At 35.0% G+C, this 14,345-nt stretch overlaps 1 protein-coding gene across 2 annotated transcripts; it reads left to right on the top strand.

The window, feature by feature from the left end:
- Window positions 1-3,805: 3,805 nt before the first annotated feature.
- LOC131854300 (tubulin alpha-8 chain-like) lies at window positions 3,806-13,490 on the top strand. Of its 2 annotated transcripts, none has more exons than XM_059205398.1 (9): window positions 3,806-3,947; window positions 5,140-5,365; window positions 7,229-7,401; window positions 8,602-8,730; window positions 10,277-10,447; window positions 11,308-11,448; window positions 11,863-12,078; window positions 12,449-12,612; window positions 13,284-13,490. In XM_059205398.1, exons 1-9 carry the CDS (start codon window positions 3,945-3,947, stop codon window positions 13,414-13,416), a joined length of 1,356 nt encoding a protein of 451 aa, XP_059061381.1. In that variant the 5' UTR covers window positions 3,806-3,944; the 3' UTR covers window positions 13,417-13,490. The 2 variants fall into 2 exon arrangements, with proteins under 2 accessions (XP_059061381.1, XP_059061380.1); XM_059205397.1 differs by having other exon boundaries at window positions 5,137-5,365.
- Window positions 13,491-14,345: the final 855 nt, after the last annotated feature.

Genomic DNA, 14,345 nt, shown 5'->3' with positions numbered 1-14,345 from the left:
AGATGATTTTAATATTTGATTTTGACGCACTTCCCTAAACTTGTAAGGTATAGACTTATAGCTCATATAAGGGATGGACTTATAGCTCAGTAATTTTTTCTCATTAAACAGTTTTGTATTTTGACCCATAAGTAAGGGATGGACTTATAGCTCAGTAATTTTTCTCATTAAACAGTTTTGTATTTTGACCCATAAGCCCATAGAGGTTTTTAAACGGTATTATCAAACATTAACATCTTTTGGTTTTTAATATTTTTTATTACTATAACATTATGTTTTAGTACGAAAGCTGCGCGGCAGTGTAAAAGCCAAGTTCGGATTCAAAGCCGCACCTCCCTCCTTTAATAAGATGTTATCTGAACATATTAGTCACTATTGTACAGATAACTATCACGAGTCTCGCCGTTATCAAAGATTTCAATCTACCCCACCCATTTTTTTTTACCCGTTGCTATTTGTGTCGTATTGAATGTATTTACTAAAATATTAGACATAATGTCTGTCTATCTTTATAGATTGATGGCCTCGGTGGTATAGCCGTTTAGCACACCGCCTTCCGATTGTCGCGGGTTCGATTCTTCGCACCGCAAAAACATTTGTGTTCAAGAGTATAATTGATCCTTCCGATAGTCGCGGGTTTGATTCTTCGGACCGCAAAAACATTTGTTCAAGAGTATAATTGTTAGTATGAGTCTAGGTGTTTTCTATTTATAATGTGTATGTATTTAATAAAATGTTTTTGTATCAGTTGTCCAATATTCATAATACAAGCTGTGCTTACTAGATGGCGCTATGTGAATAGTCCCAAGATATTATTCTTATTGTAGTAAGTTGCTAAAATAAAAATAAATCGATATTTCTAAGGGCTTGAACTAGTGTTCAAACACAGACGTCGAATTCTACAGAATGTAAATTTTATTAAGTACAGATTTTGTACCTAGCTTTACTTCATCAATAAAATTTAAATAAACAAACAAAACTCCAAAACTCTCCAACACAAGTAGGTAGATACTCAATTATAGTTACGGACTTATCCCGTCCACAACAGCCAAACCATAACCAAATGGATTTAACGCTTCCTTCCATTTATTTGCACACAAGGACAATGTCACGCAATTATATATTCAAAATAACCAACTTGTAAACGAGGGAACTTGGACTTTTTTTACATTTGAATACATGTTTACAAGGATTAACTGCAGTGTTGGAGTGTGACTGAATTAGGTGTTAAGAAACAAAGAAATGATTTATTATATTCAGCCGTACTTACAGTCACGGTTGTTTGTTTGTGTGTAAATAAACTTTTATATACTCTAGGGAAGTCAACGGACTTTTATACTATTTCCAAATTTTATAATCACATTCCTTTTTCTAACAAATTATTACAAGTAGTAGTAACTAGTAATAGATTTTGTTATAATAATAATAATAATCTCAGGACAATTCACACAGCGCCATCTAGACCCAAGTTAAGCTAGCTAAAGCTTCTGTTATGGGTACTAGATAACTGATACAAATACATAGATTTTTTTTGTAAATACATATAACATACATAATAGAAAACACTCAGACCGATACAGCAATCATACCATCATGAATACAAATGTTTGTGCCGTGCGAGGAATCGAACCCGCGACCATCGGTCGTAAAGCGGTGTGCTAGACCGCTATACCACCGAGGTTATTAGTTATTAGATATTAAAGATTATTATTTATTGCCGTACTTATGCCGAGATTGTAATAGGTTTTATTATTAAAAATTACTATTTATTACATTAATTTTTTATGCATAGGAATTCTCAGCGAATGTTAAAATAATAAAAGCAATTTTCCAGTCAGTCTTTTAAGAAATCAATATTTACATATATTAATATTAATTATTAGTATTTCTTTATATCCCATACTTCGTACAAAGTTGTCGTGAAGTCCTCACTGGTCTAGCGGTTATAGCACACCGTCTTTGATCCTATGGTCGCATGTTCGATTCCACGCACGATGCCAAACATTTATATTCACCTACGTGAGGATAACCATACTGCTATGGTTGTTTGTATGGATCTGGATGTTTTCGATATATATCGTACGTATTTACAAAAAGAATGTATCTATGTATTTATATCAGTTGTCTAGTACACGTAACACAAGCTCTGCTTAGATTGGAGCTAGATGGCGCTGTTTGAGTTGTCCTATATTATTATTAGGTATTATATTCACGTTAGATATCTGTAAGCTCAATCACCTAAATAGTCGTCAAAAGGTAAAAGATCTACAGACAGACAAATTAATTTTCTTATTTATAATATTAGTATGCGGATAACTTTGACATCTTATTAATATTATAAACGCGTAAGTTTGTGAGTATGGACAGATGTTTGTTACTTTTTAACGCAAAAACTACTGAACTTATTTTGATGAAACTTTACAGTAATATATCTTATACATCAGAATAACATATAGGCTATTTCACGCAGCTGTAAACGCGGACACAGCTAGTATTTGTATAAATCTAAATAGTTTCTCCTCTCATGCTAACTAGTTGAGAAAAAAAATGCAAATTAACTTACAACAGCTTCCCGAGGGTCCGCCCCGTCTAACGGCTGGTCCCATCGATCCATTGTGCCATAATAGGTCCAACATTATAGGGTCCTCCCCCATCACTTGCTGCGTGCTTACCACCCTCCAGCGACCTCTAAAAATAGTAGGTATGTATAACAATCTTAAAATAAAATAATTTCCTTCAATTCACATATGTTTCTTTGTAGGTGAATAAATGTATTATTAATTTATATTTATATTTAATAAATGTAATTAATAATTTATACTTATTTACTAATTTAGAATACATTATTGCATTGTTCATGCAATATAACAAAAATTGATAATCAGGATATAACTACTGGAAAAAAACATAATAATATAACAAAATTTATTTCTCTTTTTTAATATATAAAACATGTTATTATTATTGGATAATTAATAAGTAAAAAAAAATAATGTACGCTACTATTCGAAGTTTAATGAAAAATAAAATAAAAGTGCAATTAAAATAAAAGTATTTTCTGTGACTAATGTTATATTTAATTTAAAAATAGAAATATAAATAAATATTTATTAAAAAATGTAATTATTATTTAGAAGCAGGTAGCTGTTAATTGAAATAAAAATAATTGTCGCTAGGTGAAAGATGATAATTATAAATCGAGAGTAAGCTCAGACATGTCAGGTGATAGGAATCACAGACAGAAAAATACATTACGCCGACCCCAAATCTTTACATACTATAAAATATAATATAATATATTTTTTAAACTACTCAACGGATTTTAATGCAATTTTTAGAAATCTATAGAGTAATTCAAGAGGAAGGTTTGTATGTATTTATACAACCACATTGTGGAATCACCTTCCAGCAATGGTATTTCCGAACCGATACGATATTGAAACCTTCAAGAAAAGAGCTTACTCCTTTTTAAAAGGCCGACAACGTACTTGCAATTCCCCTGGTGTTGCGGGTGCTCATGGGCGGCGGTAATCACATACCATCAGGTGAGCCGCATGCTCGTTTGTCCCCTGTGTTATAAAAAAAAAAATTTATAATACATGTACACCCGTGCGAAGCCGGGACGAGTAGCTAGCAATAAGATAAAAGCAAAGGAAAGATAAACTGTAATAGGTACATAATAGAGTCAATGTAATAAAACCTAGAATTTTATACAAAACTTGTTATTACATTTTTAACTAAAATCGCTGGCCGTATGGAATTTTTCATAATATTTAAACATGGAATAAAAAAACAATCGATTCAAGCAACCCATCAGTCGCGCTCAGATTCTCAATGTATTTCAAAATTTCAGTTCCAACAAAATTTTTGTATCAATAACGTTTTAATTTAATCGGTTTTATTTAATTTTACATCGGATTTATCAAAATTATCAGTACACCATCATGGTAAGTATTCTTAGTGATATTTAAAATAATATGTAAGAATCCTAAAACTAGTGCATGTAAGTCTATAATCAGAATTGTATCAGACTCATGATAATTTTTGTTCGGTTACATTTCTACGTATTATTTTTATCTACATCTTTACATAGTATAAAACAAAGTCGCTGTTGCTGTCTGACCGTCCCTATGTCCCTGCTTAAATCTTAATACGCAACGGATTTTGAAGCGGTTTTTTTTAATAGATAGTGTGATTGAAGAGGAAGGTTTATATGTATAATACATGTACACTCGTGCGAAGCGAGGTGGGTAGCTAGTATAATATAATAAATATGAGCTAAACTGAATCTAAAAATACGAGATACTTGCTGTTATGTAAATTATATTACCAGATTATACTCATTTTGCTTATTGTAAAGCTTAAATTCATTTGGCACTTGCGTAATTTAATATTTATTTTAATAAATGTCTTTTTGTAAATTTCTTCCATTTTTTATACGTGTCATTTGGATATGTCAATTCTGTAAAATATTTAGGTGTAACTCTGACAGAGTCGGAACTTTTTATCTGTACCTTTCTCTTATATATACTTGTCATAAGATGATTTCTGTATTGATAATTTGATATGAAGACTTAACCATATGCTTTCCGTTCTAATAGCTGATGGTGGTTGGTATATCTCCAAAATATTACCAATTTAACAAACCTTTGAGGCAATAAAGAGGCAAATACATTTGATTGTTTTTTAGACCAACTGCATGCTTTAGTTTTGTTTGCATGTGTATGTTTTTTTAGACAATAATGTCTTCATTTGGTGCTTTATTGTTGCCTATTTCATTTATCAAGTAATATGCTGTGGCTTTAAAGATGAGACATGGCAGTGAAATCACTATGAAGATACTAGCTGAACCGCGCAACTTCGCCTGCATTACACTTACTTGACCCCCCCCCCCCCTCCTCAGATCGATACCCTGTCCAATTCAAGCGGGGATCGATATTACAACGGCCTGAGCCGAGGTTTGAACCCCTAGCGGTGCCCTCAGACTAAAGTCGTATCCGTCAGGCGGGAGATGGCCTTCAGCCGCTCCATAAGTCCTTCCGCGGGTTCGGAGTGCCATCTGCACTCGCCCCCTATCGTCCGGTCAAGCGGTCTGTTGGATGCCTTATAATAACGTGTGTATATTTTGTATGCGAGCAGAGGGAGTGCATTTCAGTGCACGTGGGGCAGGCAGGGGTACAGATGGGCGTGGCGTGCTGGCAGCTATACTGCCTCGAGCACGGCATCCGGCCAGACGGAACCTTGCCTGTCTGCGAGGCGGACCCCAACTCCAGCGACTCTTGCTTCAATACGTTCTTTTCGGAGGCAGACAGGGGCAAGATGGTGCCGAGGGTTGTGATGGTGGATCTGGAAGCGACTGTCATTGGTAACATGTCTTTTTATCCGTGGTGCCATTGTGATGTAATTGTTTTACAAAAAAGGTGAAGTCACTGTATTAGAGAAATGTTGAAAATTACTCAAATGTCTAGCAGTGGACGTCTTGCGGGCTGCGATGATGATGATGATGATGTACTCGAATGACCATTTTTGGAATTATTTTATAATTAATGTAATTTTTTATGACAACTTGAAAATCTATATTTTACATCAACATACAAACACAATGTTGTGTGTTTGTTCCTATAAAAAAATAAAAATAATGTATTGTAATAAGTTCAATATTTTACCTTTAATGAGTTATGCTAATTGGTAGTTTGTATTCACACATTTCAACTTAATAAGATAACCCCATTGCTAGCAATGTGCCATGTCAGGTCGACCTCCACGCGGTTCCCCCTGGAAACCATCGTGTTAAATTCCTGATAATTTTGCATGATGAGCTAACTGACCTGACCTCATGCACCTCTTATCATCCTCCACTGGTGCCCCACCAGCGTAAACCGTTAGCGCAGGCGGGTGCACCATTCCATTATCAACCCTCAAAAAAAAAATGCCGTACAGTAATAAATGACCTTATTATCGGCGAATAAAACACTTGCACTGACTTCCGTCACCACCACTTTAGAACGGTACTAGGTTTTTCGACATTTATTTTTAATCATCTATAAACTATAAAAAAGCCGTACATTAATAGTTAGTCGTACAGAAGTTTTCCTCATATAAAACACTTGCTTTGTAAAATAGCTTACTATAAAATTGAAGAATTCGTTAACGATAATAATGTTTTATAGAAAGACTTAAAATCCATAGCACTGACAATATTATCTGATTGCTCTAATAATGAGTGCATAGCGATTTCTACGTTGATTATCGCGTGCCTCTTACTTTGTTATACTGTAATTATTTATGTAAAAAAATCTATTCAAAAGAGCAACACACAAGTTTCTTGCTCATTCTTCTTGTGATGAGTCTGCTTTCCGAATGAGTGGTAGAGTCAAAATATGACTATTCAAAAGTGCTTGTAATGAGTTTATTTGAATATATTGTACCTGTGAAATTCCATTTACTCATGTACTCACCTGTACCGCTCAGAAATAACGGCATTGTGCTCAGAGTTATTTTTTGATATAGTATCAGCCTTCTAAGCGTTATTTATGTACGTTAGTTCATTTCACAGGATTTTTTTTAACATTGGCTTGTAGTCTATTATTTAAAAGAGCAACACGCAAGCTCTTGCTCGTTCGTCTTTTGATGAGACAGCTATCCAAATGAGCGGTAATTAAAAAAAGTAATGACTATTTAAAAGTGCTTAAAGTTTATATTAATAAAGAATTTTCTATACTATTCTGACGATTATCTGACGACCTCGATGGTCTAGTGGTCTAGCACACCGCTTTACGACCGATGGTCGCGGGTTCGATTCCTCGCACGGCACAAACATTTGTATTATGAGTATGATTGTTTTTATCGGTCTGGGTATTTTCTATGTATAATATGAATGTATTTACAAAAAAAAAACTGTATATGTATCAGCTATCTAGTACCCATAACACAAGCTTTAGCTAGCTTAACTTGGGTCTAGATGGCGCTGTGTGAATTGTCCTGAGATTATTAATATTATTATTCTATAAGATTCATATTCTAATTTTAAATTGTATAATGTAATAATTATTATTACATTATACAATTTATGGAATTACCAACAGAAGCATAATCATCGATATAAAAAATATATCTCTTCACATAAAACAAAATATAGAATTATATACATATGTATATATCCGATTCTATAATCATTGTGAACACTATATTCTTAGCTAATGAACGTAACGTTTCATTTCGTATATAGATGAAGTACGTTCCGGTGAATACCGTCAACTGTACCACCCTGAACAATTGATCACTGGTAAAGAAGATGCAGCCAACAATTACGCACGCGGCCACTACTCTACCGGCCGCGAGGTTCTGGGCCCTGTGATGGAGCGGGTACGGAAACTGGCCGACCAATGCACTGGACTACAGGTGAGTATGAAGATGCACTTATCTATACATGAATGACGACCTCTGTACTGTATCTGTTTAGGATACAGCATTATTCTGCTGGTTGGGGGTTCGATTCTTCACAGTACAAACATTTATAGGAGTATTTTTTATGTATTAAAAAATGTATTTAAGTTTATATCAGTTGTCTAGTATTCCTAGTAGTAGCTTATGTTATAGAAGTTCTATTTAAATTGGGACTAGATGGCGCTGTGTGAATTGTCCTGAGATATCTATACATATAAATAAAATTGGAGTGTCTGTTTGTAATATGGAAATAACCGTTTTTTACTACATGCATATGAATATAAATACGGTACATACACCAAAATAACATTTTTTACTATTTTTGTCTGTCTGTTCCGGCTAATCTCGGGCTAATTTGACGGGACATTTTTTGGCAGGTAGCTGATGTAATAAGGAGTAACTTAGGCTACTTTTATTTTAGAAAAATTCTTTTAGTTCTGAAAAATAAGGGTGAATTTCACGCGGACGAAGTCGCGGGTACAGCTAGTGAAAACTAAAGTACTTGATTACATATTAATTTTACTAGAGGGATGCTGTACAAATAGAAATAGCTGACCAGCGCAACTTCATCTGCATTACACTTTCTTGGTAGCAATGAAGTTTGTAGTCCAAAAGCTTTACACTTTCTTGGTAGCAATGAAGTTTGTAGTCCAAAAGCTTTACGCTTTCTTGGTAGCAATGAAGTTTGTAGTCCAAAAGCTTTACGCTTTCTTGGTAGCAATGAAGTTTGTAGTCCAAAAGCTTCATTGCCATTCGGATATATACTAAATAAAACATTCATATTTCATTCGAACTTCGTATAGGACTCAATCTTTTAAATACATATCTGGTCTAGCTTAGTCGTATTTATCCTTTGTTACCATTATACTTTTTCATTTAGACCTCAATTTTCCTAGTCGTCGATAACCTAAAAAACCTCATTCAGACCTTTTGCTCAGATTTTTTTGTATATTGCCTTAAGAAGTAACAACAGAGGAAGCACAATTTTGAGAACATAATACAGCTGAAAGCATTCTATGTAAATGTTACAATGAAAATGTTTTAAAAATAATGAAAATGTTTTAAGTATAATGAAAATGTTTTAAATCACGATAATGAATTTGTGAAACTTATAGAAATGTGTATATTTCAAACTTATATAATAATTTTATCCAGGGTTTCTTCGTGTTTCACTCGTTTGGAGGCGGTACAGGCTCGGGGTTCACATCGCTACTAATGGAGAAGCTGTCAGACGAGTTTGGCAAAAAGAGTAAACTGGAATTTGCAATATATCCAGCGCCGCAAGTAAGTTAAATATTTTTTTCCTTAGATTAGAACGTTTGACTAATAACCACTGGATTGCATAATCCCAACGCATAAGCATTTACAGCGCCATCTAGCGTCGTGCTAAGCAAAGCTTATGCTTTGGGTACTAATTAAGAGATAATAAATAGAAATACTTAATACATTTTTTTCTAAATACACCGACTCCACGACCATCGGAAGTAAGGCGGTGTGCTAAACCACTAGACCATCGAGACCGTCAAATATTATTACGATTATAATAATAAGACAACAGCCAGGCGACTCTAGAAACAAATTTACATTACATTGTATTTCTTCATTTCGCACCATTTTATTCTTGACTTGTACAGTAACACTATTAAATTATATTTTATAAATTGACCTGTTACGTACCATTTATATTAAAAAAATAAGTAGTGGGTAATATAGTTATACTAGCTGTGCCCGTGGTTTCGTCCGCATTAAATTTATAGCTTATGTTATTCTGAGATATCTTAATAATATTATAAATGCGAAAGTTTGTAAGTATGGATGTTTGTTACTCTTTCACGCAAAAACTACTGAACGGATTTTGACAGTACAGCTTATGCATTAGTATAATGCATAGGCTATATTTTATATTAAAAAATTAACGTGAGTGAAACCGCGGGCACAGCTAGAAAGTTATATTGGTGTAAAGTTTCATCAGAATCCGTTTAGTAGTTTTTGCGTGAAAGAGTAACAAAAATCCATCCATACTCACGAACTTTCGCATTTACCATATTAATAAGATTATAATACACCTAGTAATAATAAACGTAGAACATTATACGTGTATAGCCATAGGTGACGCTATGATTTCAAATATTATTCAACGATTTAACAACTTTCACTCTCGTTTTTGACGCACACTTTCTTGTCTTGATTACATCATCCAAAGATGTCTTGATATTATTGCATACTCGTGATAAGATTTGACGTACGTTACAAAATAATATATTTACTGTATATTTTATATAAATCCAAGATTAGTAACAGAACTAATATTATGAGATACTACATCTATGTATTTGGCTGTGTATATCACGATGGAACGGCCGAGTTTAATATTTGACATTAAAAATATTTTGCATTAAAATATTTTAAATCAATGCACACGCACATATATCTACTCTTTTGTTTATTGTTAGTCTGTGGTCAAATTAATATTGTCTTTAATTTTTATCCGAATGAGACACCTATATATAAATAAATATGGTATATAAACAAACTGGCTTTAAAAAATCATTTGTTTCTTACCAGTTCTTCTCAATTGGATCTATGTATATACCGAACTGGACGGTAGGGAAAAACATAAAATTATAATGTAAAAAATTGACGTTTATAAGCGGCTAAAATGTCCTACATTAATAAATGATTTTTGAATTTAAATTTGAATTTGAACGTTAAATTATGGTCGACCACTAGTTTTTGTAAAAACTATTATTATTGGTATGACTATTTTAGCTAGCTATTATTTTATCATTGGTAGTGTACAGATGTTTGAATATCTTGCATGTCTTCTCAGGTGTCAACAGCGGTGGTAGAACCGTACAACGCTGTGTTGACCACTCACGCGACCATCAGCCACTCTGATTGCGCATTCATGGTCGACAACGAAGCCATTTATGACATCTGCCGGCGGCGACTGTCTATAGAGAGGCCATCGTATGCCAACCTCAATAGGCTTATTTCACAAGTATATATTTTTTAAATTCATTAGCTGCCTTTACACTTAGGTTCTGTCACGCGCGAATCGCCTTTACACAGTTTTACACAGACTCTATATGTAAATGACTGCCTTTACGAGTACATGTACGCTGTTTTACACGCAAATCGCCTTTCACGCAAGCTTTTTCATGTAAATGTAAATAAAGAGAACGAGAGAGCACATGCGCCGCCTTATCGCGCATTCCCGTGTTTCAAACGTGCGTGCTTTTGCATCTTTTTGTAATAAGTAATTCATTGCAAAATATATAATTACAGATTTAATGATAAAAACGTATTTCTAGAAAATTATGTTACATTTTAAAAGATGACATGTGAAAGACAATGACATACAATGACGCGCGAAAGAGAAAGGAAAGAGATGTTTGCGCACGCTAGCTTTCCTGTTATAAATCGCGCGTGAACGAATGTATCGTGTAAAGGCAGCTATTATCTTGAATTATGTAGAAATAGTCGATGAAATAATAAAAAAATCGAATTAAATATAATGTAAGACCAACAACAGTTTCGAATAATATAAAATGAGAGAAGGAATGTGCTTGACAGCAGGATTTTATTATCGCTTAAAAACGTTTACCCCAGTCATCTTTCAGCCGCCTAGCAGTTTTCATTGTAAGCTGATTCGATTATAATCTGGGATGACTTAGTCAGGGTGTCACATGCTATTGTGATGTCCGAACCAAACGATGTAAACATTTATGCATGCCGTGGCAACCAGTAATTAAGTCAACAGTCTACCTGAACCCACATAGTGTGTCTTTGTTGGTCGCTCAAATAAATAAATCTAAAGCCGTTCTTTCACTGAAATATTATTTTGTTATAATTGTACAGGTAGTATCATCAATAACTGCTTCATTGCGTTTCGACGGCGCTCTCAACGTGGACCTCACGGAGTTTCAAACGAATCTAGTTCCTTACCCTCGGATACACTTCCCTCTAGCCGCGTACGCACCAGTTGTATCCGCGGACAAGGTATCATGTATTGTATACGTAGTTACTTTATCACTGATATATGTTAGTATATACAAAACTGTTAGTTGGGCCGGATCACGAGTATGTCATAGTTGCGAGAAACACTTAAAATAAGTCTGACGTTATTTTTATCTTTGTTGAATATTTTCTCTTTAAACACCTTCCCAATTTTGAACATAATGAATTTGTATAATCTAAACTTTAGTAGTTATTAAAACTTTAGTTATCCTATTTTAGACTTGAAGTATAGCAATGAAAAACTGCATTTTACCAAGATAGCTTAACATTTATATTACTGTTATTACTTTTAGGAATACAAGAATTATAACAGTAATATCTCTATCAAAATCTATACGTCCTCACTGGACGTGAAAAAACATATAGATTGTGAAAACAAACTATTCATTTTTTTAGGCATACCACGAAGGTATGTCCGTATCAGAGATCACAGCAGAACTGTTCGAGCCACAGAATCAGATGGTGAAGTGTGATCCTCGCGATGGCAAGTACATGGCCTGCTGCCTGCTGTACAGGGGCGATGTGGTGCCGAAAGACGTGAACGCAGCTATAGCGGCGATGAAGGGCAGGGCCGGAATACGATTCGTCGATTGGTGTCCAACAGGCTTCAAGGTCACATTAATGATAGAGGAACATCTTAGCATTTTTTAGGATGATAATGGGAATAATGACAAGTGGGACCTGCGCTAACAGTTTATGCTGACGGGGCACCTGTGGAGGATGATAAAATGAGCATAAAGGTCAGTAAGCCCATCTTGGCAAATTGCAATTTACCACTATGGTTTCAAGATGGCCCCACGTGGAGTTCAACCTAACATACGGTACATTGCTAGCAATGTACTGTGCAAATCTTATATTATATATATTTCCTGATACCTATATTTTAGGTACCACTTTCTTCCTTTTTACAATTATAGTTGGTCTTATATTTTTCAGACCCCTTACAATTTACAATTAGTTTAATTGGTCCTATATTGTTCAGGTTGGCATAAATTACCAACCGCCATCGGTGGTAGCAGGCGGGGACCTGGCGCAGGTGAAGCGCGCCGCTTCCATGCTCAGCAACACGACGGCCATCGCGGAGGCCTGGGGCAAACTGGATCACAAGTTTGACCTCATGTACTCAAAGCGGGCGTTTGTACACTGGTATCTAAATATCTAATTTCATTGTAATATTATAGTCCTCGTAGTCATTCATCAATTGTTTACTCTTCCGATTGAAAACTGAAAGTTGTGTTATGTGGCTTAGTGAAAGTCCGCTACGGTTCTAAGGGTTTAAACATTTTAGAAGTTTTGGAACGGGAGAAAATCGAAAACATTGACATGTTCCTGGCTTGTGGTCCATAAATATATATATCAAATCGATGCAAGATAACTAAAAAAGTAATATTTTAAAATTTATAAACGTGTATTTGTTTATCAATAGTTTCATTCACATGGAATTAGAATCTGCATCGCCCACCTGTCGCCCTAATGTAGTTTCAAATACGTACTAAGACTAGAAATTATCTTTGTTTGGGATATTCAGTCGGCCTAATCTATTTTTTTCTACAATTCCGAAATTAATTAATCAGGCGGTACAAGTTGCTATATATACTAGCCATAAGCCAATCGAATAGGTCAAAATTTAATTATAACTTTATATCGAAGACTGTTAGAATTCTTCCAAAATATTTGACAACATTGTTCAGAACATGTGGCTTCTGATAAGAAAAATATCTATACATTTATATAAAAGAGTTCATCCCTATTTAGAATCTTAGTCGACAACTACAATATTAAATGAATAAAACATATATGTATCCTAATTTTCGCAGGTATGTCGGCGAAGGTATGGAAGAAGGCGAATTTTCAGAAGCCCGGGAAGACCTGGCTGCACTTGAGCGAGATTATGATGAAGTGGCCATTGAGACTTCAGACATGCAGCCTGGCTGCGACGATGAGCTGTGACAGCGGCCGCGGGGGGCGTGACACCCTCCCGCCGCGAGCTCATGCCACCTGCCACCATATAATACGATTTAATATAAAAGACGATTTAATAATAGACCAGTGAAATTAGAAGCAGTGCTTTTATATTGGAACGATAAAGTACATTGAAATTCATTCATTTTTCGAAGAACACTTGCAAAAAGAACGGTTCTAAATCGGCGGAATGCAACATCTGCATGCACGTACCACCAAATAGTTATTGATGCACAGTTCCCAGACCAATGATTTTGTGCGCGATTATAATCCCTGTGAGTTTTGTAAAATGGACTGTTATAAATCTGCCTAATGCACCAAATGCGTCTGCATACATCAAGTAAGTTGTTGATGCACAGTTCCCAGACCAGTGATGTTCTTGTGCGGGTTATAGTCCCTGTGCGTTGTGCAGTATGGCGCTGCGCAGCGTCGCCGCCGAAGCGGACGCTACAAAACCGCGGCCGCATGTGTTTATAATATTTATTATGGCAGAACTGTGAAAATTTATAAAGGTTCGAAAATGTCCGCGGAGGTCGGATGACGCTCGAGTTGGTGTCCGCTGCTCTGCAATCTCTTATGACGAGTACTCCCTCTCTGTTTAATTTCTCCGTTCAGTAAACTTGCGAAGCTGCTTTCATTTTGTTTTTTTTTTTCTCTAAATTTTCTAGCAAATACTGAGTGGAGAAACGTCTGGATTTTATTGTATTATTCTACTAAAACTTTTTTTTATACATATTTTACCTTGCGAAGTTTAGTGGCGAGTCGCGCGGCATGCGGCGATCCGGATGTCACTGTAAGTGTAATTGTGTAGTACTTGTGCCAGTCTTTTGTGTAGTAAACCACTGAAAAAGTTTGTGTACCGTCTGTTCGCGTTTAATAAATTGGTTTATTGATACAACTGATTTTCATTGTAAACT

This window comes from Achroia grisella, unplaced genomic scaffold (genome assembly GCF_030625045.1).
Source record: "Achroia grisella isolate CSIRO2021 unplaced genomic scaffold, CSIRO_AGI_Agris_v1 utg976, whole genome shotgun sequence".
NCBI lineage: Eukaryota > Metazoa > Arthropoda > Insecta > Lepidoptera > Pyralidae > Achroia > Achroia grisella.
This window is presented reverse-complemented; position numbering and strand designations above follow the sequence as displayed.